Source organism: Aulonocara stuartgranti, assembly GCF_965226115.1.
Source record: "Aulonocara stuartgranti genome assembly, chromosome: 23".
Taxonomy (NCBI): domain Eukaryota; kingdom Metazoa; phylum Chordata; class Actinopteri; order Cichliformes; family Cichlidae; genus Aulonocara; species Aulonocara stuartgranti.
The window spans coordinates 2,208,186-2,233,436 of record NC_138958.1 but is presented as its reverse complement, the minus strand read 5'-3'; the positions used below and the strand labels follow the sequence as shown (position 1 = coordinate 2,233,436).

Genomic DNA, 25,251 nt, shown 5'->3' with positions numbered 1-25,251 from the left:
TTGAACCAGGAAGATGTCATTTTAATTTCATTTTCTATTCTAAATCTTTAATTTGGCTGTTTGCTGATGACACTTCTTCTAGCTCACAACTATTTGATAGAGGACGAGAAATGAAAAAGCCAGTGAATTTAAAAAAAGAAAAAAGAAAAATCCCCTTAAATTTACATCAGTGTTGGAACAGGCTGAACCCACGACAGATTAAAATGTCAGTGGACCTACCCAGAGAGGACTCCCAACACCAGGTTCAGGACAAAAAAGGAGCCGATGATGATTAGAGGGATGAAGTAAAGCCAGTTCCATCTGGGGCCCAAGGCATCGTCGGTCTGAAATATATATATATATATATAAAAATCTTAGCTAGTTCAAGACAGCTTGGAGCATGACCCATGCTGCCACAGGAAAAGACAGCAGAAAGACACAGGTGTAAGGTTCAGGTCTGCAGGCAAGGAACCGATACAGATACTGTGTCCATAGATCTGTGGGGGTTATTCTCTTGGACATCATTAGATAACACGTTGTTTCTTTATTTTATAGCACCAGGACCTAAGCATGACAACACAACTGCTGTTTATTCAAGTGGCTTTAGTTTTTGTGTACACAGCGCAGGTGCATATTTCTCTTAAACCCCAGGACGTCTTCACTGTCCGCAGATCATTTTCAGCAGCACAGTAGCGCTGATGTCATCCTTTTCTGTCCTCTGTCGGTCCTCACTCATTCACCATCACTTTAGACGACATAATGCAATCAGTCTGGCAAATCGTATGCCTCCATCCATCCATCTCAATAAAAACTGAAAGAGCAGGCAGCTGACCGCAAATTGCACCCTGGCACAGCAGCGTGCGTTTTGCTTTACTGAGATAAAAGCAAAAGCATACAAGCAAAAATGAAACATTAAAGGCTGTGCATGTCATGCATCCGTTCTTTTAGTGTTCTTCATATTGAAGAAAAACACAAACTGTCCTGCTCGCCATTGTTTTTATTCAATTACTAACTGAATAAAAATAATGGTAAGTGGGACACATAACAGAAGTTAGAGTCATTATTTATAGATTAAACTTTTGAGACAGCTCACAACACTCACAGGAGGTCCAGAGGTCTTAAAATGGCAGGATGAGAACTAAGGAAAACCAACGTAGCTCTTTGTAATCATCTCCTACTAACATATTCCCCCATATTCTCCATCCGCAGCTAAACTACATCAGAGGTCGCAAACATCCACTTAGCAGTCATTAACATCCTGCAGCTAAAGCTGCTTTCTGTTCATTGAGGTTAATGGAGTCTGAATTGTAACAAACTACTGCTATGCTTTAATAATTTGCAGCGATCCAGCAAAATACTATGAATGGCAGAGCCGTGCATGTTAGCTGTCTTACATTGTAGAGTACAGTGGTCCATCCTTCCATGGTGATACACTGGAAGACGGTGAGTACAGCAAACAGGATGTTGTCAAACTGCGTGATGCCATCATTGGGCCCGATCCAGGTATCGTTGCAGGTGTATTTGGCGGGACATTTACGCACGCCACACGGAAACTCGACCTCAGATGAGTCCATAGTCTCATTTTCTGAAGAGAGAGATGAAAAGTGAGAAAAACAGACCCACAGTAAGACAAGTGAAAGTGAAAAACCGGATCTGGTCCACTTTAGGATTTAGCATGAAACGCTTAAACCAATCAATGTCCACTTTCTAGTAATCTGACCACAAAATACTCGAGTATGTCTGTGTTATCAAACTGTCCATTCAGCTCGTGTGTGACAGGAGCTGCTCGGAGGTTAATGATACCTATGAATGTACAATGAGCCATTGTGCCAGCCTGCATTGTTGGGTTTAATTACACAGAAGAGGGTTTGGTTTGATCACATCTCCAGGTGCAGCCTAGTATGGTGTGTGTCTGTGCCCATGTGTGTATGCATTTGTGATTATGAGTACAGAGCTACTACCTAAAGAAGTGCATAAACATGCATGAGACTGCTGTACACAAACATAACTTATCCATGAGACAATGTCGTCTCTTTGACATTCAAAGATGAACTCTGAGCGTCTGTACCCAGGATCCCAGGCTTCGGGATGCAGCTGTAGTGGAGTTTGCCGCTGTAAAACTCTAAACCGATGATGGCGAACATGAGGATCGCAAAAAAGAGTAGCAGACCGATCTGTAGCAGAGGGACCATGGCCTTCATTATAGACTTCAAGACTATCTGCAGACCTGGAGGGAGAGCGCACGCACACACACACACACACACACACACACACACACACACACACACACACACACACACACACACACACACACACACACACACCAATTTAAATGAATCAGCTGAAGCTTCTCATAAAATCCTTTAGAACTTCTTTTTAGTGAAAAATCGCTACAAAGTGAAAAGTGTTGCAAATTTGTTGACATAAATTATGTTTGAAAGAAGGAGGTTATGCTTCTGCTGTTGTTTGTGTGTGTGTGCATGTAGCTCTTTGTATTTGTAAACATAATAAAACTAATAAAACTTCCCATATGAAAAAGAAATAGTAAAAACTTACATGATTTACTCATGAAAGTGGCCACTTTCTCATTACTTTCATACATTGTTTTAGTAAGTATCCAAAACATACAAGTTTCATTATATAATTTTTCAAGGGATCTTATATCTGTTTTCACTCTTGTATGCTTTTCATACAAGTTTCACACAAGACAGATACAAACTTTATAAGATTTATATATATCTTTTCCATATGGGTTTGTACGGGTGTTGAGTGCTAAACCCTTATGCTGATACCAAATATCAGTATTTGCCAATAACGGGGTTGCTTTTATTTTGCCACTTGCTTAAGCTTACCCATTAATCCTCTTTATCACACGCAGCCTGCGCATACATAGATCCAGATGAAAAGGACAACAACGGCACATTGATTTAGTATAAGTGAAACTCACTGGGGATGCCCGAGACCAGCTTGAGAGGTCGAAGTACTCGCACAGCTCTCAACGTCCTCAAGTCCACTGAGATGTTCATGTGTGCCCCTGCTGCAGCCAGGATCCTTAACGAGCAAACGCGTGTGCATGTGTAAACCCACACAAACAGAAGACAAAGAGAAAGAACAGGACTGTCACTGTTTCGCAGATGCACATTAATACCACAATTTCATGCTCTGTAGGCTGCGCGGAGCCGTGTCGAAAAATAAAAACACGAGGCCGGCGCGCACAGTGTCGGAGGACGGCTGCAGCGCTTAGATAGCGACTGTGATGACGAGAGGGTCTCCGGCAGGCGAAGAACACAGAGGAGAAACAACAACAATGATTATTTGGGGGACTTTTGGCTCTTTCCCTCTGTGTGGGAGGACGGCCGTGACAACTGCTATTTAGGGGGAGAACAAAGAAAGCAGCTCCATCAGGAGAAGGCAGGACACCCTCAGGCTGCAGGGACGCGAAGCTCGCGGACACACATGTGGACACGCACACGTTACAAACACGCCAGCCTTTTATGCTCTACACAAAGCCCTTCACAGGTCTCATTTTCACTTTGTTTGTCTTGTTTTCTCTCTAAAAAACACCTCTGTGGCCTTCAGTCCTCAAAATGACAAGAAAGAAAAAAAGTCGTGTCTGGTGATCTCACCCCTGGTCTCTCATTAGTCTGCCCTCCTGCTTCCCCTTTCTCTCTATCCTCATATCTTGCCCTTCATCCCTAAACCTCTCCCTCCCTCCTCTCCCCTTCTATCTGCCATTCAACCACCTTCCCAATTATACTCCACCTCTGATTCATTCTGTTTTTACGTTGTCCACCGACCTGAGCACTTATTTATTCCACTTTCACCTCGATGCCTGCAGAGTGGGAGGCAGAGAAGGATGACGAAGTGAGGTATAAACAAAAGAAAAGCAGTGCAAGGGGAGTAGACGATAGGTTCGCTAAGGGAAGAGTGATACAGCATTTTATTTCAGGACCGTACTTATGACCAAAAAGTAAAGACATAGACGAGCTAAGCAAACTGATAGGTGGATTATCACAGATGATTTATGGTATCATCTTTATGTGCAGTAATTTGCTCAACGGTAATTGCATACTTGATTATCACACAGCTAGAAACGCAGCATCACAGACCCAATTACATTTCTGTGATCGAGTGGTGAGAATTAGTTCGGTCTGTACTGTTAGAAGACAAGGAGTGTCATTTGATTTAATTATGAAAAGAAAGAAAAAAGATAAAGAGATGGGGGACGAGGAGACGAGAGAAGGATTAAAATAGCTCCCCGTCATCCACGCAGATATAGAAATAGAACTGCATTCACACCTGAAGCCACTCCCTCCTCATCCCAGCCTCAACAGCTCACTAACACGCTGATTATTCCTGTTTTCTCTCGTCTCCTTCCCTCCTTTTAATCCAACCACTCGCTCCCTCCTGACACCGCCGTCATTTCATCCTCGACCTCCCTCATCTTTCCATCTTTCTTCAGACCATCAGTCCTGACTGCTCTTTAACTGTTATGGCGATGAAGGCTCTAAAAATGGCTTTCTCATTCAGTCCGCTGATATTCAGAGGACGTCCCAGGCTCCGTTTTGCAGCAACAACCATTTGCAGAAGTTAGATTATGTTCTGGGACTTTGGTGCAACCACAGTTAGAAAAGTCCAAAACCATTTTGGGGTAAAAGTTTTTGCTTGTTTGTTAGATTTTGAGACAACATTTCTAAATAACATGTTATAGCCATACTAAGCATACTGGTAGTTACTGCTAAAGCCTACCAATACACAAATAAATGACTCATAGTATGAAAATGGATTGAGGCCATTAGAGCGAAGGCTCAGATGTATAGAAGCTTCCTCTGCTAAAAAAAATTTAAAAAATGCCATCTGAGAGTCAATATTTTGGGTAATAAATAGACATATCAGCACCAAATTAAACTATATGTTATTAGATTTATTAGGAAAAAAAATATACACATATTTATCTAATGAAATGTTGCAGAAACATGCTTTCACTAACAATTCCCTCTGTCCCACAGCCTGCTATACTCATTACTGTTACAGACATATTGCACATTACAGCCGTCTGGCCATTGGCACCACCTACGTGATGGACATGAGGAAGGTGAAGGTTGGCCTCAGAGAGTGGCAGATTTAAATCAGCCAAGGGAAGCACAACACATGGCCGATTTGGCTCAAAGAAGGAGTTTGGCACCTCCCGGTTAACTTCCTTCTCGGTAATGCAGGAATATTCATTTTTAGTGGTATTAGTCACCATTTTATTCATGAACACCATGAAGTGGTCCAGAGTTAAAGGATGAAACAAAACAAACACAAATAAGTGTTGGTTATTCTGCAGTTTCTTTTATTTTTTCAATAGATTTCCAAATAAAATTCATTCGGGAGCCTTTCACAGGGCTAGCCACACCCACAACTGAAGGGGGTCCTATGGCAACAAGGGGGTTTGGGTTACCCTTGTAATAAATCTTTAGACAACCTAACCGATCTCAGGGACGGCTCGAAGCTCAAAGGTGACTGGTGTTTCTGAAAATGAATAAAGTCGCTTTTAGTCACTGGGATCTGTCAGACAGAAAAACGTGTCCGTTCACTCTGAGCATGTCTGCGAGCGTTATATGAGACGCACTGTAGTGAACTTAGCCGATGGCCTGGTCAGAGTTGTCAGCCATGATAAGTGAGTAACAATGACATACCCTGCAGAGGTGACAGCTCCCCGCTGCGTGACAAATCTGGCGTGACAGCTGTCGTGGCGTGATACTGATAACGTCGTGGCTTATGCTCCGTGTCGCTGTTGAGCTGTTAACGAATGTGATGTGAGCGCACCTGGATATTGTAACGACATTAATTACCGGTCTGCAGCTTTTGAGTCGCAGGATCAGTTTTGTGTGTTAAAATAAGGATTCAAATTATATTCCAGCAGAAGAAAATCCTCTTTGATTTTTCTTCAATGATTGATTGTGTGTTATGGAATAACTTTAAACGTGTACAACACATTGTGACAGGGCGTGGTCTGCGGTGCTGCTGCAGGGACGGTGGATGCACCTGCACGGCATCCGCAATCACGCCTCTGTGCGGACTGACGTCATGCTGTTGGAGTGTCGGCTGAGCTGGAAAGCTGCGAGCGTGTGATTGTGTACGGCAACCGTGAGCATGTCATCAGGTCTGCCGTGGACTCTGTTACACACACAGTAATCCATATTGTATTTGCTCATTGTAACGTGTCATTATCTGACGCTGCAACACCTCTAACAGTATTCAGAGAGCCATCGCTCACTTACAGCGTTTCCATTTCTCCAAAATGAACCTTTGCAACAGCAAGAGCATGAAAATCAAAGGTGTTACAAGGAACATTAACATGACTTTAATGATTTCCTTTCATTAAAACCCCACAGCGCATCCATGCAGGTGTTTTCACTTATGCTGACTGATGAAAGCTCTTTTAAGGACTGTGTGGGCGTCTACCAGTCGGGCTTGATGGACATGTGAGTTTTGTAGCACCTGTTAGGATAGGTACACTGTTATCATTTTATTAGTGCTTGACAGTTTTGTTACATTACATTTGTAACACTGTTATAGTTAAAAAAAAAAAGCAAAACAATACAGGTGTAATTAGCATGTTAACTAAAAACACCTGTGTGGGTCTGTGGGGGCCTTTAGTGCCTCAAGCAAGCACGCACAATATGGCACCACAGAGCCCGGTTACTCGGTGATTAGCACTGTTATTTACATCTGTATTTATCCTTCTGACTGAAAGTTTCTGCCATTTAAAAGAAGAACGATGGGTCTATGGTTTTATTTGAAATCATTTACTCATAGCTGGCACATTTTTAGAATTTTTGTTCAGTAAGTTAACTATAAAAATCACTCTGCGCTGATAAAACGAGTGCTTGAAGGACACAAATTTAAACTATCCCTAAATCTGATTTTTAGATTAACTGATTAATTCAGGTAAACTACAGTTAATTTTGCATTATTTTCTATACATTGCCAGGATTTGAGATTATCATCAGTTTTTACTTCAAGTCAGCCAAGATCAGTGACAGTCGCAGAGAATTTTATAAAAGTCATAAAACTCCTAAACGAGGAGGATGAATGATGGTGCCATATAAGGTCTCTGGGAGAAAAGACAAAGAAAATACAGTTAATTTCTTTTCATTATTTTTAGGCAATACCTCTTTTCCCCTAAAAATCCTTTATAATCAAAGTGTATTTTTCAGTGGTGCTTCTCCGTTACATGCCTCGCATGAAACAATTTGCTCAGAACACATGGGCTGAAGTAAGATATGCATTTGTAATCATTACAGAAAGAAAGAACAAAAACCTTTAGAGCCAAGTGCCACAAACTAGCTATGCCCACAAAGGAAGACAGAGATAATCTGACAAAGACTCTAAAGAAGACCAGACTATTTATACCCATGAAGGTAATCAGGGAATTGGCTCCAGGAAGGTAATGACACACAGGTCTGAATAATAACCACAAAACTGCTGAGGAAGTAAAACTGAAAACAAGACACCAGAGAGACATGCTGACCAGAGCGAAGCAGGAAGAAGGAAGAATAAGTGGATAACTACTAACTAAGAAACACAGAAACACGATCTAACTGCACAGTGGGAATGTTTGATTTTTTTAATGTTTTATTTTGAAGGTTAGATCTTTGTGTGGCTTTCGTGTTGGTACTTCCTACTCCTGTTAGTGTTTGATGTAGTTTACGTGTTCCTTATGACCTTTTTGTGCACGTCTGACTCCGTGCAAGTGCAAACTGGATTTTCTGTTTGGGTCGAAATGTTGATTTATCATCATGGGTAATAAGGAGGAGTTGGAAATTACTCTTTATGCCAGTGTAGGATGCTCCGTGTCCACTATTCTCCCTATTGGACAACACTAATAATAATAATAATAATAATAATAATAATAATAATAATAATAATAATGGATTGCATTTATATAGCGCTTTTCGAGACCCCCAAAGTGCTTTACAATTCCACTATTCCTTCACTCTCACATTCACACACTGGTGGAGGCAGCTGCAGCCACAGCTGCCCTGGGGCAGACTGACAGAAGCGAGGCTGCCATATCGCGCCATCGGCCCCTCTGGCCAACACCAGTAGGCAGTAGGTGAAGTGCCTTGCCCAAGGACACAACGACAAAGACAGACAGATCGAACCGGCAACCTTCCGGTTACAAGATGAGCTTCCCAACCCCCTGACCCACGGTTGCCCCACTACATAGTGGCAACCTCTAAACAGTCCGCTCCATAGTGAGGAGTGACTGATTTTGGACACAGCCACATCCTAAAGTCAACTGAAGGACCTCTGTAATGCTGAGGGATACAGAATAGCCGTGATTGCCTTTACTTCCACGACAGAGACCAATAGCGCGTACGGCACACAGTCATCATGTTTCATGTGTACAAATTCCAGTAGATTGCATCAGGCGGAGAGACTCCAGCAGCACTACACAGGGAAACATAGCACGAGGTGAAGCTAAGGAAACTGGATAATAAACAATAAAAATTAATCAAAGATTAAGATACTGAAGGTGTTTTGTTGCCATTTTGCTCTTTGTAGGGGTTTTAAACATTACTCAAGAACAAATAGTTACGAAGGCACACTGGCTACTGGAAATGAGCAGATTTATTGCAACAGATGCTGTGATTTTATTTTATTGTCACAGTTAATTATTGAATTATTTTGTCACTGCTGGTTATGCAGTTGCTATTTTCTAACGCTTCAAGCTGTATAATCACTTTGTTCCAAATGATCTCTCCCTCTTTCGTCTCCTGGAATGAACCTGGGAATTTGTCAGAAGAGGCTTCAACTAAGTTCACGCAGTACAATACAGTGCACACATGAGAACTCTTGCACCGAGATAGAAAGCTTTGTCTCAGCAGGAAGACTAACACCATATTTTGTGCATTACACTAAATGTTGAAAGAATAGCTTAATTAAAACTAGCATCTTAAAGTAAGACCCAACTGCCGTCCCAGCAAATATCCTCCCAGCTGATGTGTCCATGAGCACGAGTCTTAATCTTTGTGAAAACTCTAACAATAGAGAAACAATTTTTCACTTACAGTACAACACAGTCCTACCTGTGGAAGGAAGGAAGAAACAGCTGAGCGTGATTTTTAAAAAACATACATCACAGGGTTCCTGTTTAGGGAGATGTAAGATTCTGCAGGACAATCAATTAAAACCGCTGCTCTCACAGTGTGGTGGGTGGTGTGTGCAGAAGAAGGAATTGCATGAAAAAACTCCTACAGTGCTGCTCTGGTTGGTTTAGTTGATATAAGCCTCTGTGCCTCCCACAGTGTACTCACTCATTTTTAACTCCCCCCCTCATTTGTCCTTTTTATTCTCTTTCCTCCTCACCGAAAAACAGCAGGAACCCCAAACGCACACATAAGAAACACAATTTGTTGTGCAAGATCGGATGGACGGACAGAGGGGTGGGTGGAAGGAAGGAAGGAAGGAAGGAAGGTAGGTCAAATGCAACTATTCCTTAAATCAACAGCCTGAGATACTGGCCTGGGTTTATCAGCCTGCATATTGGTTTATATGTCAGTTAGCTAAATGTTTGCTCTTTGGCCAGAATGAATAATAAATATGGGTAAATGATTCAGTAGCCATCTGTTAGAAGTCAGAGAAAGTGAGAGAGAGTGAATGAAGGAGAGATGTTAATTTAGCTCATTGGAGACATGAGTCACCAACACTTTTTACATCACACACTCACATACACCTGTTATAAATGACTATCATTTAATTCACAAGGAGGTCATAAAGGGAAAGTTTTGAGTATCAGTAGATGCTGGTAAAATTGATTAAAATCACACCATCAATGAGAAGTATTGATGGTGTACAAAAACGTCTTATGCAGCAAAAACACTTCTATGCTTCTACACTTCTTTAATAGGTCCACCTCACTGGTACCCGGTTGAACCCCATCAACAAGGTGCTGGAAACATGAATGTGGTTTTGGTCTATTCTGACATAATAACATCGCACAGTTCCTCAGATTTGTCGACTGCACATCCGTGATGCACCTGCCCCATTTCACACAGCACAAATGTGCTCTCCTGGATTCAGATCTGATGCTCGTGGAGGTCATTTGAGTTCAGCGAATAAAAAACACTGTGAACACGAGCCTCTGTTCTGATGCTGATGCTGGTCTATAAAGCTCTGAATGGTTTAGGACCAAAATACATCAGTGACCTCCTGACCCAGTATGAACCTTCCAGATCCCTCAGGTCATCTGGATCCGGTCTTTTATCAGTTCCCAGAGTCAGAACCAGACACGGAGAAGCTGCATTCAGCTTTTATGCTCCTTATATCTGGAACAAACTCCCAGAAAGCCTCAGATCAGCTGAAACACTCAGTTTATTTAAATCCAGGTTGAAGACTCACCTGTTCTCAGCTGCATTTGAATAAAGCACCAAATCCACACTTTAAGCTTAAATTTCAAAACTTACATTTAACTACTGATTTTATCTACTGTTCTGATTTTATCTGTTTTGTTTGTTTGTTTGTTAATTAGTTTGTTTGTTTGCTTGTTTTAATCAATTTTAAATCATGCTTTTTATTTGTTTTTGTTTCTAATGTCTCTGTAAAGCCCTTTGAATCACCTTGTTGTTGAGTTGTGCTGTACAAATAAACTTGCCTTGCCTCTGTTTTCTGTTCCTAACAGAGGAGTGGCACCAGTGGGGTCTTCTGCTGCTGTAGCACATCTGCGTCAAGGTTTGACATGTTGTGCGTTCAGAGATGCTCTTCTGCATACTTTGGTTGTAACAGTTTGTTATTGGAGTTACTGTTGCTGTCAAAGGTGCTTTTATCCAGGGAGCTGCACATGTGTGTGCATCTCAGTAAATTATAATATAGGATGTTTTATAAATTATTCATTTTATAATGTATTTATCATGATATTGTAATATTATAATTATCGGAATTACTGTATTATCATATTACAATTATATATAGTATAAAAAATATAGTCCCTGTGTCAACAATAGCAAACTTACAATGACTTTTCAAGTGTTCCTTTTGAGATGGACACAAATATAAAGAAGTAAATTCTGTGTTTGGGCCGAAGGTTGCCTTTTGTCTCAAAGCCAGTGCTATGCTGCTTCCTGGCAGTGACACAACTGTGACAGCAACATGGCTTAAGGAGCTCCACTGACACTGACGTCATTTTGACAGTGACAAACCAGAGTGCCCTTAAGAAACACCGAGCAGCATCTAAGGTCGAAGTTTATAGCTTTTTACAAGCCACAGTACACTGAAAGCAATCTTCTAATGCAAATTCACGGTCAATTGTTAGTCAGGTCCTTTGCTTAGACTCCAGCAGAGATCAAACACCGGTTTTCTACAAGTGAAAATCTCCAGAGGTGCGCGAAGTGTCTGTATTCAGGCTCAGTTTAATCTCAGTAGCCTCTCTTGGCAACATAACTGTTGATTCTGACTCCTCTTAGAAGATGTGGTCAAAACAAGATTCACAGACACAGGTTGTATTTGGACAAATCTTCTCTTCAGCCTCTTTTCTCACTTTGAAATATGAAAGAAAATAACAAAACACTAACGGCATATATGTCCGAAGCTAACGGACCTCTAGTGTTCCTGTGAGTATGCTGCTTAGGTGGGGAGGAAGCATAGAACCTAGAAACTAAATGGCACGCTGTGTGTTTCATGTTGTAAAAGGAGTTATAATAAGCCCCAAACCACAAAGCACCAAAATTACTTTGGATTTAAGACAACAATTCTATGTTGAGTGGATAAATCCTCCATTTTAATAACTTTTTTCTATATTCAGCCATTAAATTCAGCCATATTTGCTGGTGTGATGTAAATCGCTATACAGCATCTCTCAAATCTAACTGGACACAGAAACCCAGCAAAGATGTGCCCAATAACAATGAACTTTTTTAAAAATGTAACATCTTTATTGATGTATTAATACATTTATACTGTTCTGCTTTATGACTCATGCACTCAAAATATAAATTAGTGCCCAGATTTAGCCAGTGTTTTGTAACGTGGGTAGCATGTGTGTTTCAGCCTCTCTCACTGTATCCTAAGTAAGCTCCTCGGCGCTGCCACCGGCTGCACACGCATTTCTGTTTGTCTCTGAAAAATGCAATTTCATTCTGAACATCATGTAACGCTAAGTTATTTAAGGACTAGTTTATGTCAATGGATGAATTTACTGACTGACGCGCAGAAGAAATAGTTCTTTATGGAGCCCAGATGGTGTGAATGATGAGACCAAAAACTGCAATGTCTTGTACCAAAAATATATTGAATAAATAGGGGAAAGGGGAAATGGAACAAAATAATTAACACAACGTAAATGTCCACAATTAAATAATAAATCAGTGCTGTGATTTTTCTGTGCAAGAGTCCTTTTGCTAAGAGTCCTTTTTTTTGGTCCTTTTCTTTTTAAAGTTCACTTTTAAGGTATTCCTCCTTAGGGTCCAGCTTCATACAAGGGGGAAATATGTCCGTAATCCAAAGACGGCTAAGTGGGGGAAAAGAAAGAATGGTCCTACCGGCTCGCCACTTCAATATGAAGAAGATCAATTCAAAGAGGGAAAAAAAACCTGACCTGTAGGTCAGAAAAATGTCCATTAGCACATCAAGTTCAATTCAGTTTACCGGTAAAAAAATATGCTCTTCTGCAAGTCTAGGTAACAATGCAAATCATAAATCATCATCAATCAATGTACAACAGTTAAATCATTAATCATCTTGGCTACGTAGCTTAATCTATACATTCCAGTAGCGTTCGCTACAAACAATACAAAAACAACAATAAAGAAAAACAACTGTCTAACAGACAGCATAGCCGAATTCAAGGCAACACATAACAATAATCTTTCAATCGCACTTTGTTTCAAAGTAAGCCCATTAACATGCTTAAGTAAATAAAAGTGTTCAAAAACAGCGGTTTTTGAACCGGAGTTCTGCTTGCGGTGGGAGCGCTGCCGCACAAAGTCATTTTTTAATCGCGAAAACGATCGGCTGGTTACTGACAACCAAAGGTTGAAAGATATTAAGGACACTTACCGCTGAGTTTAAAGTTTAAAGATGAATTGAGGGGAGAAAACGCTTTGTTTTCCAATACCGCTCTAAATGCCATAAGCTCACAGCCACAGCAGGAGTCGAACCCGGAAGTATCCCTCCACAGCCGGTTTTCAGAGTTGCCGCGACATGGAAGGAGCCAATCAGAAGAGGGACCTCAAATCAGCTGACGTGGGTCATGTGACAGGGAGTAGTTGATATGGGTTACAGGTTCCCCCCTCAATCTCATGTACGACCCTGTACATGGTGGTTGGGTCCGGATGACAGGTTGTTCAGTGGCAGTAAGCAGATGGTCCTCTTCATCCTCCAGTGCATGAGTAAAGGCAGTGGTTAAGCCATGGACTAGTGCCTGAATACTCTTCAAGATGGGCTGACCAAGCGTAGAGTATTGTAACCGGTCCGGAGGTTTCCTGGTCCGAGTTGATGTTCTCAGAGGTTCTAGTTCAGAGCTGGAGGTGTCAGAGTTAGATGGTAGATCAGCAGCAGAGGACATACTGGACTCAGTCCGCAATTCAACATTGGTAGGTTCAGCAGAGGACAGACTGTCCTCTGATTCCACAGTATCAGGAGCTTCCTCCTTGACGGGGGTTTTTGAGTCAGGGGTTTCGCTCTCTGCTGGCTCAAGAGGAGGCAAAGGGAGCGTAGCAGGTTCACAGACTGGTGTATCAGATGGTAAAGGTTCAGTGGCTGGAACGGCAGATGACGGTTCTGGCAGATTGTGGACAGTGGTGAATTGCAGAGGCTCTGATACAGGATCATACCATTGATGCGGTATCATTTCATCCTCATCGTCTGACTGAGGTTGTGCACAGTCCTCATCAGAAGGGTTGAATGACTGCTTCCTGGTTGGTTTTACAGTTGTTCGGTTGGTTCGAGTGGAATGCGGCAAAAATCCACATGGTAATAGGAGATCTCTGTGTAGAGTACGAATCGGTTTGGATTTGTTCTCCGGTCGGACAGTGTACACTGGAAGATTTTCTGCTCTTTTTACCACCACATAGATGTCTGGTTCCCATTTGTCTGCGATTTTGTGTTTGCCTCGGAGTTTCACATTACGTACCAGCACCCTGTCACCAACGTCCAGTTCAGAGGGGGTGATATGTTGGTCGAAACGGCTCTTGTTTCTTTCCATGAGCTTCTCCGCATTGCCAATGGCAATTTTGTAGCTCTTTTCTAGATTTGACTTCAGGTTCTGGACATATTGCGAATGAGTCAGTTGATTGCCGTCCACAGGCAGTCCAAAGACCAGGTCAATCGGGAGGCGAGGTTGTCGACCAAACATGAGCTCATAGGGTGAGTAGCCAGTAACATCACTCCGGGTGCAGTTGTATGCGTGGACCAAGGGCTTAACAAAATCTTTCCAGTGAGTTTTCTCTTCTGTGGTGAGTGTTCCGAGCATATTCAGGAGTGTTCTGTTAAAGCGCTCGACTGGATTTCTGAGGAGACTTCAGTTGCGACCGTACTCTTTGTAGTTTGTCAATCACGTCTTTTACCAGATCTCGTTCAGAGACAAATGTAAGACTGGAGAGGATTTACTGCAAGCAAAAATTAAATTCTGAGTAAAATTGAGTTCGTGAAGACAAATTGCCAGGTCACGACTGAGAAATGGCCCTGACCCTCCCTCAGTTTGTGTAACTTTAAGTTGCAAATTGAATTTCATTTGACTTCAGTTCCTTCAAAAAGAGGAACCCCTTTGATCTTACTGTAGCACCTCATCGTCTCTAATCAGACACTAGACTGGACTGCATAAAGACCCCTGACACGGGCTTTGTTTCGCAGCCCATTCATCGTCTTTATAGGATGAAGGAGGGAGAGCACACAGGGGCAGAGAGAGAACCTGTTAGGCTGTCAGCTTCCTCGGCATCATGATCATCATTCACTGCCTCGGGATGAGATCACAGGTAAAACACCACGTCTGCGCGAGGATTCAAATGTCACTAACTGCTCTCTCTTTCTTCATCTTAATCATGTTTCACTTTGTTTATTTTAAAACAAAGGCCAAATGAAATGTGAGAGAAGAGTGCTGCCATCACTCACGCACATAAACATACAAAGAAACAGGTGTATCTGCACTTTTCTGTCCTTTTCCGACTAACTGTAGCAGCGGGACTGGAGCCAGTGACAGCCTGACCTGGGGCGGGGTTCTCAGTCACCACGGTAACAGCTCAGGGGGACATATCCACCCCTGCTATGTCTGAACTCATCAATCGATCAGACAACAGATGGAAAATAAGACTGGAGAGGACACGTCTGTGTGAATATGTGTGTGTGTGAGAGACAGTTTGATATAGTCACGTCTAACATGTGCATGAATGCCAAGCAGACATACGGTGTTGCTGGCTAAAAGACGTGCAGTAGTGGCACATTTGGTTCATACGCACGAGTAACAGTAATACACACCAGACAGACTGTGCTCGCAGCCTTCAGTGAGTCAGGTGCAGTGATGCATGTTCACAACTTATCTGTCATATTAATATCATTTAAAGAGCAAAGCTTAAGAAATGTATTAAAAACTGAAGAAAATTGAACTGAAGCCAAGAAACCAAAGCAAGTGAAAGAGGGCCGAGATGTGAAGTACAGTGAAGAGATGGAGAGAAACATAGCACATCCCATGCTGGCTGATATTAAGGGTGTTGGCTTCACTGATGTAAATCAATTTGAAGCTCTCGCGTTAGCTCTCCCTTCTGGTCGGCAGTAGTAACAGAGCAGGAAATGGTCAGAATAAAGTCTGATGCCTGCAGTATAAACTGCTCTCACAGCAAAGGGAACTGTCTCTGTCAGTTTAAGGTATAAATCTGTCATTTTCTGTTTTCTCCCAAGCTAATGTACAAAACAACGAGATAACATCGCAGCATAATTCAACAGGTTTATAAAGTTCTTGTCCTGGTTTGGGTCTCTTGGTTTAGGCTTTCTGTTCATTGTTACTCTTCTAGCGCTTTAAGTTTTTATTATTTTGAGGTATTTTGATTTTGATTGGGTAGTGACCGAAAGAACGAGATCGCGGATACAAGCGGCAGAAATGAGCTTCCTCCTAGAGATAGGGTGAGAAGTTCGGCCGTCCGGGAGGGGCTCAGAGTAGAGCCGCTGCTGCTCCACATCGAAAGGAGCCAGCGGAGGTGGTTCGGGCATCTGACAAGGATGCCTCCTGGGCGCCTCCTGGGTGAGGTGTTCCGGGCATGTCCCACCAGGAGGCCCCGGGGCAGACCCAGGACACGCTGGAGAGATTATATCTCTCGGCTGGCCTGGGAACACCTGGGTGTTCCCCCGGATAAGCTGGAGGAGGTGGCTGGGGAGAGGGAGGTCTGGGCTTCTCTGCTTAGGCTGCTGCCCCCGCAACCCGGCCTCGGATAAAGCGGATGAAGATGGATGGATGGTATTTTGATTCCTATTTCACTTTAATTATCATCTTGGTAGATCTTGAATGTTAGTTCTTAGCATTTGATTTCTAGTTTCTCATGGTTTGATTAATTACTCTGGAAGTGAGTTTGGTTTCTTGTGTCACTTTGTCCTTTTGGATTTTGATTCTCTCTCCACCATCTGGAGATTTGATGCTTAAAGTTTATTACTCTTTTCCCCTGTCGTGTCCAACAGTGCAGCAATCAGAATTGTTAGTACAAGTGGGGCATTGTGGCATTTATTATAACTGTCCACTTGATAGTCATATTTTATTAGAACTTTATTAGGATTTTTTTATTTTGGATTATTACAACCATAACGGACAGAAAAGAAAAAGAAAGAAAGTGAATTTGGGGAGAAAGCTGGCAGAAAGAGAGGGGGAATAAAAGAGAAGAAGAGGGATAGAGTGCTCTCTTCTGCTCTTCTCTGAGGGGGGGTCGCGGTTGACCCTGAGTTGGTCCTCCTGGGACAACCTTGGCGACTCACCAGCCGCGGCCCGAGTGCCTAAGCAAAGCCAGAATCCCAGGCTCAAGGTGGAGAGCCCCCTGAAGTTGCCTTTTGTTAATCAGTCTGCTCGTGTCCTGCATTTGAGTCCTAATTATACAAATTGTGACAGATATTTTTGACCACAGCCAACAACTTAATTTTTCACATAATGTTAGCGACAGCGGCTCTACAGAATACACTCATCAGACAATTTATTAGATGCACCTTGCAAAATGTTGGACCTCCTTTTTCCTTCAGAGCTGTTGAATCTGTTCCGAGAAGAATCGAGACAAAGTCCCTCAAATATTCCTCGGAAATTTTGGTCCATATTGAAATGACAGCACACAGATACTGCAGTTTTCCACGATCCATGAAAGCTGGTTTCCTGTTTCTCCACATCCTAAAGGTGCTCTACTGGATTGAGAGCTGGAGACTATGGAGACCATTTATAGTCACGTGTAGTCAACCCATTTTCATATTCAAGAAACCAGTTGGAGATGATTTGAGCTTCGTTACATGGAGCACAGAGCTAAAAGCAGCCATCAGAAGATGGATGCAGTGTGGTCATAAAGGGAAGGGCACGGATACTCAGACTGTTGCATTTAAATAACGTTCAGTTGATCAACTGTAACGTCTGCATGCGTGTTCATTCCATGTTTTGGAGAAGCAGAGTGTGAAGTGGACTCTGTGGACCGGCGTGTCTATTAGAGGTTTTGCTGCTGTGATGCTGGATTGTCCAATCAGCCCAAAGCAGTCTGCCTATTCTTCTCTGACCTCTGGCATTTCACCCAGATTACTGCTCCTCACTGGATATTTTCTCTTTTTCTTTTTTTCCTGATTGGTGGGAAAATGCCTGTTGAAGTGCTTTGGTCAGCCTGTCTGGTACCAACAACCATGCCACATTTAAAGTCACCTAGACCACCATTCTCCCCCATTCTGATGCTCAGTTTGAACTTCAGTGGGTCTTCTTGATCCTGCCTACATCTCTGAATATCTGATGAGATAATCGTGTTAACAACCAGTTGTATAGGTGTACCCAACAAAGTGGCAAATGAGTCTATATGATGGTAAGTGAACGATAAACATTACGTTCACTTTTGTTACTTGTGATTGTTTCACTAGAACAAAATTACATTACAGGATTTATATGTAACTAAACCTGAATAATCAAAGTACGACTTGTGCCGCTCTTTTGAGCGAGCGTTAGGAGCAATATTTGACTGCCCTAAAAATATTTCAATGATTTATCATTTACAGACAAGCATCACATTAACAAGATAACTAGCTGCCGTTTTGAAAAACAGACAGATTTCTCAAAGTCTTGAAAACAATATTTTAAAGTGTTTGCTACATCAGAGCCATATTACATCATTTATTTTCCCGAGTATCTTTCCCTCCCTCTGTGCTTCAGACATTTTCCTGTCACAGGCTTTCTAAACAGCCCTCTCCTCTTTCTACTTGTTGGTGTTCCAAAATTACATTTCAGGTACTTAGCTGGCAGTATCTCTATAGACTGGCTGAGCTCTAGGGCACAGTTAATGGGGATCCAAATGAATAAAATCAAGATGTGTTTTCTGAAGTAAAGAAGAAAAGACTGAAAAAAATCTTCATAACAAACTTGGCAGCAATGTTTATGAAAACATTATCCTATATATAAGAGCCACAGAGAAATGCTCATCTCCCAGGTTCCTTATCTTTACACTCATCAGCTGCCTCTGAGCTAACCACCCCCCCTCCTCACCCCCCTGAGGGTCTGGCACACAGTGATGAAACAAACCCGTGGTGGGCGTTGCCTCTGCCAACTTTTGCCACTCTAATGGAGGGCTTACCAGCCAACACGTCGACCACGATACCAATTAGTATGTGCGATTACGCAAATAGTCTTTCTTCGTATTTGCTCCAGCTCTATCCATCTCGTCCTTCTTCACTTCCTTTCTTTCTCCCATGCTTCTCCTCCTCGCTGCTCTGCCTCACAGCTTGCTTTTTCAGCAGGAGTAACCGGCTGGTGAACCATGTGAGCGGGCCTGAGGAAAACCCTCTATTCCAATTTCCACCACAACAGCCCTCCGTTACACGATAACAGCTTTTGAGGAAACAGTAAGTGCCATCTGGTTTTTCATACCTCCCTCCCACTCGCGCGCTCTGTGTAATACAGGCCAGCTTGAAACACCAAGGAAGCTTGCTGAGGTAATCACAGCCTCCAGCGTTGACACTTTTAGCAAATGCTTCCATAATTACACATGTTCGCACAAAATGTTGAGGGAGTCCGGGGTACTCACTGAGGAAAGGTTTAGTAGTCTGAGCTAACACTCGTGTGTTATGCTTCCACGGGCAAAGTTTTAAATGAGTGCTCCCGCCTGTGTGATTGAAAGCGTAGTGGATTTACTGCAGGCTTGTTGTAACTGCACTATAAGAACTCATAATCTTGTAAGTCAAGTCCACTTGAAGTTGCTATTTCTGAGCGTTTTGGTGACTGCAGGCTTCAACACACATAAACAGAATCTCTCAGAGTCCCACAAGGTAAATAAAAAACAATAATCCCCTCACGTGATCATTTTTTCAAAAATGGAGGTCAAACTGTTTATTTAGCAAGTGAGTAAAACAAAATATGTAATCGTCTTTTCCCCACTTAATATCTTTGGGGCTCACAAAGAGCACAGAGCACACTCTCACTTCACTGTTAACTGACTGACTGCACTCTGAGGTCAACATTCACATGCTCCTGAAACATTTAGCAGCATCTAATATTGCTCAATGTCTTCTTTGACGCACATTTTTTGAATATGTAATGCTGTATTTGCCTTAAATGTTCACTCTTTTTGTTTCTCCATATGTTAATTTGATTATTGGTACTTTGATTATTTGCATCAACAGTTATTCTGCCTGTTTATCTTTCTTGAAGTTTCTGGATGGCATCCTTTGAGGACAGAGGGTGTCAGGCCAACACCCCATCAACCTTTTTGCAGCCAAGGGATAAAAATCGCTTGACTGGTCACCGTTTCAGTCTTTCTTGCTCCTACTTTAGCTCAGCTGTCGCCGTCTCATTGCACAGAAACTTTCTTTGCAGTGCTACACGAATGAAAGTGTTGCTTTACAACCACAATGAAAATTTGGTTGCAATTTTGCTTCTTCCTGCTCCTTTTTGAACATGAACTTTATTTGGAGTTGTGGTTGCTCTCTTTCCTTTTGTTTCGCTTTGTTCATTTGTCTCTTTTAATTCTATTTTGTTGTACTTTTTCAACATGTTCAAAATAAAGATTCAATCAATCAATCAATCAAAAATAGAGGGACGCTGCCAAGCGACTGTAATGGAATATGAATACAGTTCAGTGTTTGTATTTGAAAGCATCTATATGCAGAATATTTGCAACACACTCAGACTCTTCCTGTCTGTAGAGACCTCCTAATTACTGACTGATAGACAAAACTGGTGTTACATCTCATAATACCAACCAGATCTCATAACATTTATCTGCTTTCCAATAAAGTTGCAAACCTAGAGTGATAGCCTAGAAGTCTGGAAGTGCTGATGTGCACTGGAAGTGTTGAACGGGTGGAAGGAAAAAGGGAAACAGAGAGAGACACGGTGAGAACATTTTCATTAATTTATCTTTGCACGGGCTAAAATGATAATTTAGAGAGGGAACTATCTGCAGCTCACTTCATCATGATGAATATTAATACAATAAAACCTTAGAGGCTATTTCAGCCAGATCGAGCATGTTTCCGCCCTGAGTCACAACTGGTAGTTCAAATTCAACCCACAGCATGCGAGAGTGGAATAAATGCAGCTGCTGTTGTTCACGTTTATAAAAGTTCCTTCATCTGTTTTTTGCCCCAAATATCTGTTCGGTAAAGATGGAATTCATCTGAAACATCATCACGTGAAACTTACACGCAGATGCATTCATTTACATTTACATGACGGGAGCCCAGCACACTCAGAAGATACAAGCACATCAGAACAGCCTGTATGTTGAGTGTCCTCACAAGAGTATGTGACAGTGGCGTCAGCCGATCAACAGGCTTGAGGCGGGAACAAAACTCATCTCTCCACGCCGCCCCTCTCCCGTGCCCTCCTCTCCTCCATCTTTCTCCTCAAACTTCACGTCCTTCCTCTCTCCAACAGCGAGCGGAGTATCATGAGAAGCCCGACCTCATCAATAATTGAACAGCCAGAATCATGTAGAATTCTCTAAGAACCGTGTCTGCCACCCTTTGTACTTCTATCCTGTGACTTGATTAATATTTCATTTGTGTGTGTGTGTGTGTGTGTGTGTGTGTGTGTGTGTGTGTGTGTGTGTGAGCGAGAGACAGGTGTCGAGGTTGATCTGCTGTCTCATCAAGCTCTTCCTTTGAACCATGAGCATTTCCCTCTCTGCTCTGACAATGAGGCGCTCGTGTCTCCCGAGGATTTAACTGCTGTAAAATGCACTATAATGCAACACCTTCCCCCCCCCCACAGAGCAGGCTGAGCATCCCCAGAGTCTTTAACTCCCATTCAATTAATGTACTGTAAGTACACTGAGTGAGATGCTTTTCAACAGCTTAGTCAGCTTCCAGTACAGTGCTCTGGTCATAGCACACTGAAGTTTAGTGTGTGGAAATTCATGGTTGGTCATGTTTACATTCACAGAGCAAAACTGACTGGCCTTGAGGTCCACACACGTGTACTTTCTCCTCATTAAATATTTACAAATCTGTTGCTTTAAGTATTTCAAATTCAGGCTTATTCACATTCATGTTTAGCTTCCCTGCCTGTGCTGGCAGAGCGCAGCCTCTTACTGCGTTATCACAACCTGTTGATCAGACAAGTTGTTTGTGTGCTGAATTTCAGACACTTGAGGACCAGCTCTGCTACAGCAGACCAAAACTTGAGAGAGGGAGGACCTCTTTAGCCAAAATGTTTACATTCATTAGATATTTTTTCTGGTGGGTTTCATAACAACAGATATAGTTAAATGTTTTGTGGTTTCTTGCAGAGTTTTGATTGCACTAAAGCAGCGGTCTCCAACCTTTTTTGCGCCACGGACCGGATTATGCCCGACAATATTTTCACGGACCGGCCTTTAAGGTGTCGCGGATAAATACAACAAAATAAAACCAGTACCCGTACCGAAAAAAATAAGATTCATAACACACGTGAAAAGACCCAGGAAAACCGAGTTAACGATAAAAACGATAACAAAATAACGCTGAAAACCGATAAAAACCCTGAAAACCAAACATTTCACACCTGAGCCTCAACTCTCGCGGCCCGGTACCAAACGACTCACGGACCGGTACCGGTCCGAGGCCCGGGGGTTGGGGACCGCTGCACTAAAACACCTTTCTGAAAGCTTTAGAGTTGATAAAGCACCACAAGCATATAAATGTATATATATATATACACATATATCTAGCCTCAACTGTGGGGGAGACTTAAATCATCATTTATTAAATGAAATGAAATTATTTAATTTATTTTGAAGTTAGAACTTAGCTAGCACGGCAGCCTGATGTGTCCAGCTCTGCTCTATTAGTGTCAGATTATTTATAACATAATGGTGATGAATGCTGATTGGAGCCCCCCCTGGAGTTTTTGCCTGGGAGACTATGTACAGTAGCTGCCACTGAGTGTTTGGCTCTCCACAGTTTAGCTCTGGACTCTCCACATCTGTCCCTCTGCGCGTTTCCTGGAAAATTAAATTTTGGGATATTTTTTTCTAATGTTAATTTAATCAGCTACATAAAAACAGAAGAGTACCTTTATGTGAATACTAAGCACTGCACAACTTATTCAAGCAAATAGAAACTGTTACTCTGAACGTACTAATGGAATAAAAAGCACGATGCAAATGTCCTTTACTCTGTTCTGTTTGGATAAAGGTCACTGTTGGCTGTATACACAGGTACATGTCCTATATTATGAATATGAAATATGATATGGCACACTCATCCTCACCTGGTTCTTTCCCCAGCAAGGCACCAGTAGCATTATTCATAGTATAATGTGTTTAAGTTTAGACAAAAAGAGCAAATAACAGTTGGTTTAGAAGAGGTTTACTTTCCCACCGTCCCACTTTCATTATAAGGTACACAAAAGACTTCCTGTGTGACTTTTATATGGTTCACTCATCAGCTTTAGCAACATAAATTCCACAATAAAAGAAAGATTTTCAGGTTTCAAACATTACCAATGAATAAGCAACAAGTAGGCAAAGCATTTGAAGCCAATGGTGCTAGAAATAACTGCGAGCTCCTTAAAAAAGAGGCTAAGAACACTGCGCACTGTATTTTCACACCATAAATCTCATAGAGTCGCCAGCCTTTTCAATTCAAGATGCTAATCCTGTTTCACAGATCTGTAAATGTACACACATTCACATGCACACACTGTTGGACTCACCCACTGAGGACCACAATGAAGTCCATGACGTTCCACCCATTCCTGAGGTAAGAGCCTTTATGAAACACAAAGCCCAGGGCGATGATTTTTATGCCTGCCTCAAAACAGAACATCCCTATGAAGTAGGGCTCTGTCTTCTCCTGTGAGTACAAAGCAAGAGAGAAATTATAATTTCACACTGAGCTGACAAAGAGCTGCTGCAAATGAAAGTGTCGTGCGTTTTCAAACAGTCTTATATTTTGATTTGAGAGATTATGAGTTGTGACTGTGTTTGTGGATCATGTGCAGCTCACCAGTCTTTTGGACATGGGTGTTTTGTCCTCTCCGGGAAGGTGCTGCTCCAAAGCCAACACGATACAGTTGGCGATGATGGTGGCGAGGATCATGTACTCAAATGGAGTGGAAGGCTAAAGTTAAGGAGCAACTGGCTCAGATAATGTCAACAGTTTGTTTTTCATTATGCAGCATAAAGTTGTGAGATGAAATTGCATATGTAGTCCCGTCATGATGCTCCAAAAACAGAAAGATGGATTAATAATAAAAAAAACTATTGACTGGGAGTTTGGCAGTGGATGCATAGGTTACGTCTACAGTGGCTATATTTTAGTATCCTTTTTCTGGATTTATGCTAGTTTAAAGACTAATACTATCGATTCTATGCTTTTCTTACTGTCAGCAATTGCCAGTATATGCAAGCATCTTGAGTAACCCCTCATTTCTTTACATGTTGCTTTGAAAATGAGAAATAGGTGCAATGATTTTTAAAACACATTTAAACACACACTGAAATACAGTCTGTGAGCTAAAAACAGAGTTTGTGCCATTGTAACAACCTTAATATCCAATGTTTGGCATGACCACCTTTATTCTTCAACACAGCCTGAACTTTCTTGGACAAGACTTCTTGTGATTTCCTTAATTGTTCTCGAGGAATAGTTCTCCAGGTTCTATGAAGGACGTTCAGAGCTCGTCTTTGGATGTTGGCTGCCTTTTTGTTCTGTTCTCTTTTTAGATGATGAATGCTTCAGGATGGCTTCTTGAATGCCACTCCTGCACTGAGACCATTTCTGCTTAAATTTCAGCAAACGGCCCATGAATCAGCTGAAGGGCCAAATGCATCTCTCAGTTCCTGTGTCAGGTCTTTTTTAATTTCTTAAGAACATGACTTCCAGATCCTGTTCATGTTGTTTTAGGCCTATCACTTCTTCCTTTGTCCTCCAAATGTCCAGTTTCTTAAAGGACACACCATGGCGAGATATGCCAAGTATTTGATGAAAAATGATTTTGTTGGTACAGAAAATATTTTTTACAATACAACTTTATTTGTATAGCACGTTTAAAAGACCAGCGGTACACCAAAGTGCTTTACAATAAAAACAGGAAAGTTAAGACAATAAATAAAAGACTATTAACAAAGTAGCACATATGTCATCAGGTTAAGGGCACTAATTATACAGCAATAAAAGGGAATATAAGAACAAAGTTACTAAGAACAGATATAGCTAAAAGATAAAGTACATAAATAAGAAATTGAACCAAATATAAAATAGGGACACTAACTAGATGGAAAAGCTATGTTGAATAAATGAGTTTTTAAACGGGATTTAAAAGATACAATTTTAAGATTTTTGCCCATCGACCTGTGTTACCTTTGGTATTTTTCATAGATTCAACTAAAGAAATGGGAACAAGCTGTGTTTTTGTTATAAGCTGCTATTAACAAAGTGCCTCAAGATACATTTAAAAATTGTTTCTTTGTTAAATTGTCTATTTTGTGTAAATACAACACAGATTTATCCCTTCAGTTAGGTACAGTTTTTATGCTTGAATGATTTGAAGGTCAGTTTTTCAACAAACAAAACAAAAACATTTCACTGAAAATGGTCCGGTATAAGGAATGGACTGAAAAAGTACAGATGTACAAAAAAAGTTTGGAGAACTGT

General features: G+C 41.7%; 1 protein-coding gene across 1 annotated transcript in view; it reads right to left on the bottom strand.

The window, feature by feature from the left end:
- The window catches only part of LOC309700556 (voltage-dependent R-type calcium channel subunit alpha-1E-like), a 63,340-nt gene extending 39,638 nt beyond the window's left edge, over positions 1-23,702 (bottom strand). The window contains exons 1-6 of the mRNA XM_082524155.1: positions 23,602-23,702; positions 23,309-23,448; positions 2,927-3,030; positions 2,048-2,206; positions 1,374-1,564; positions 220-323 (exon numbers count right to left, since the gene is read on the bottom strand). Coding sequence (XP_082380281.1) covers positions 220-323; positions 1,374-1,564; positions 2,048-2,206; positions 2,927-3,030; positions 23,309-23,448; positions 23,602-23,694 — 791 coding nt within the window. The 5' untranslated portion in view covers positions 23,695-23,702. The remainder of the gene's footprint in view (positions 1-219; positions 324-1,373; positions 1,565-2,047; positions 2,207-2,926; positions 3,031-23,308; positions 23,449-23,601) is intronic.
- Between the last annotated feature and the right edge of the window lie 1,549 nt (positions 23,703-25,251).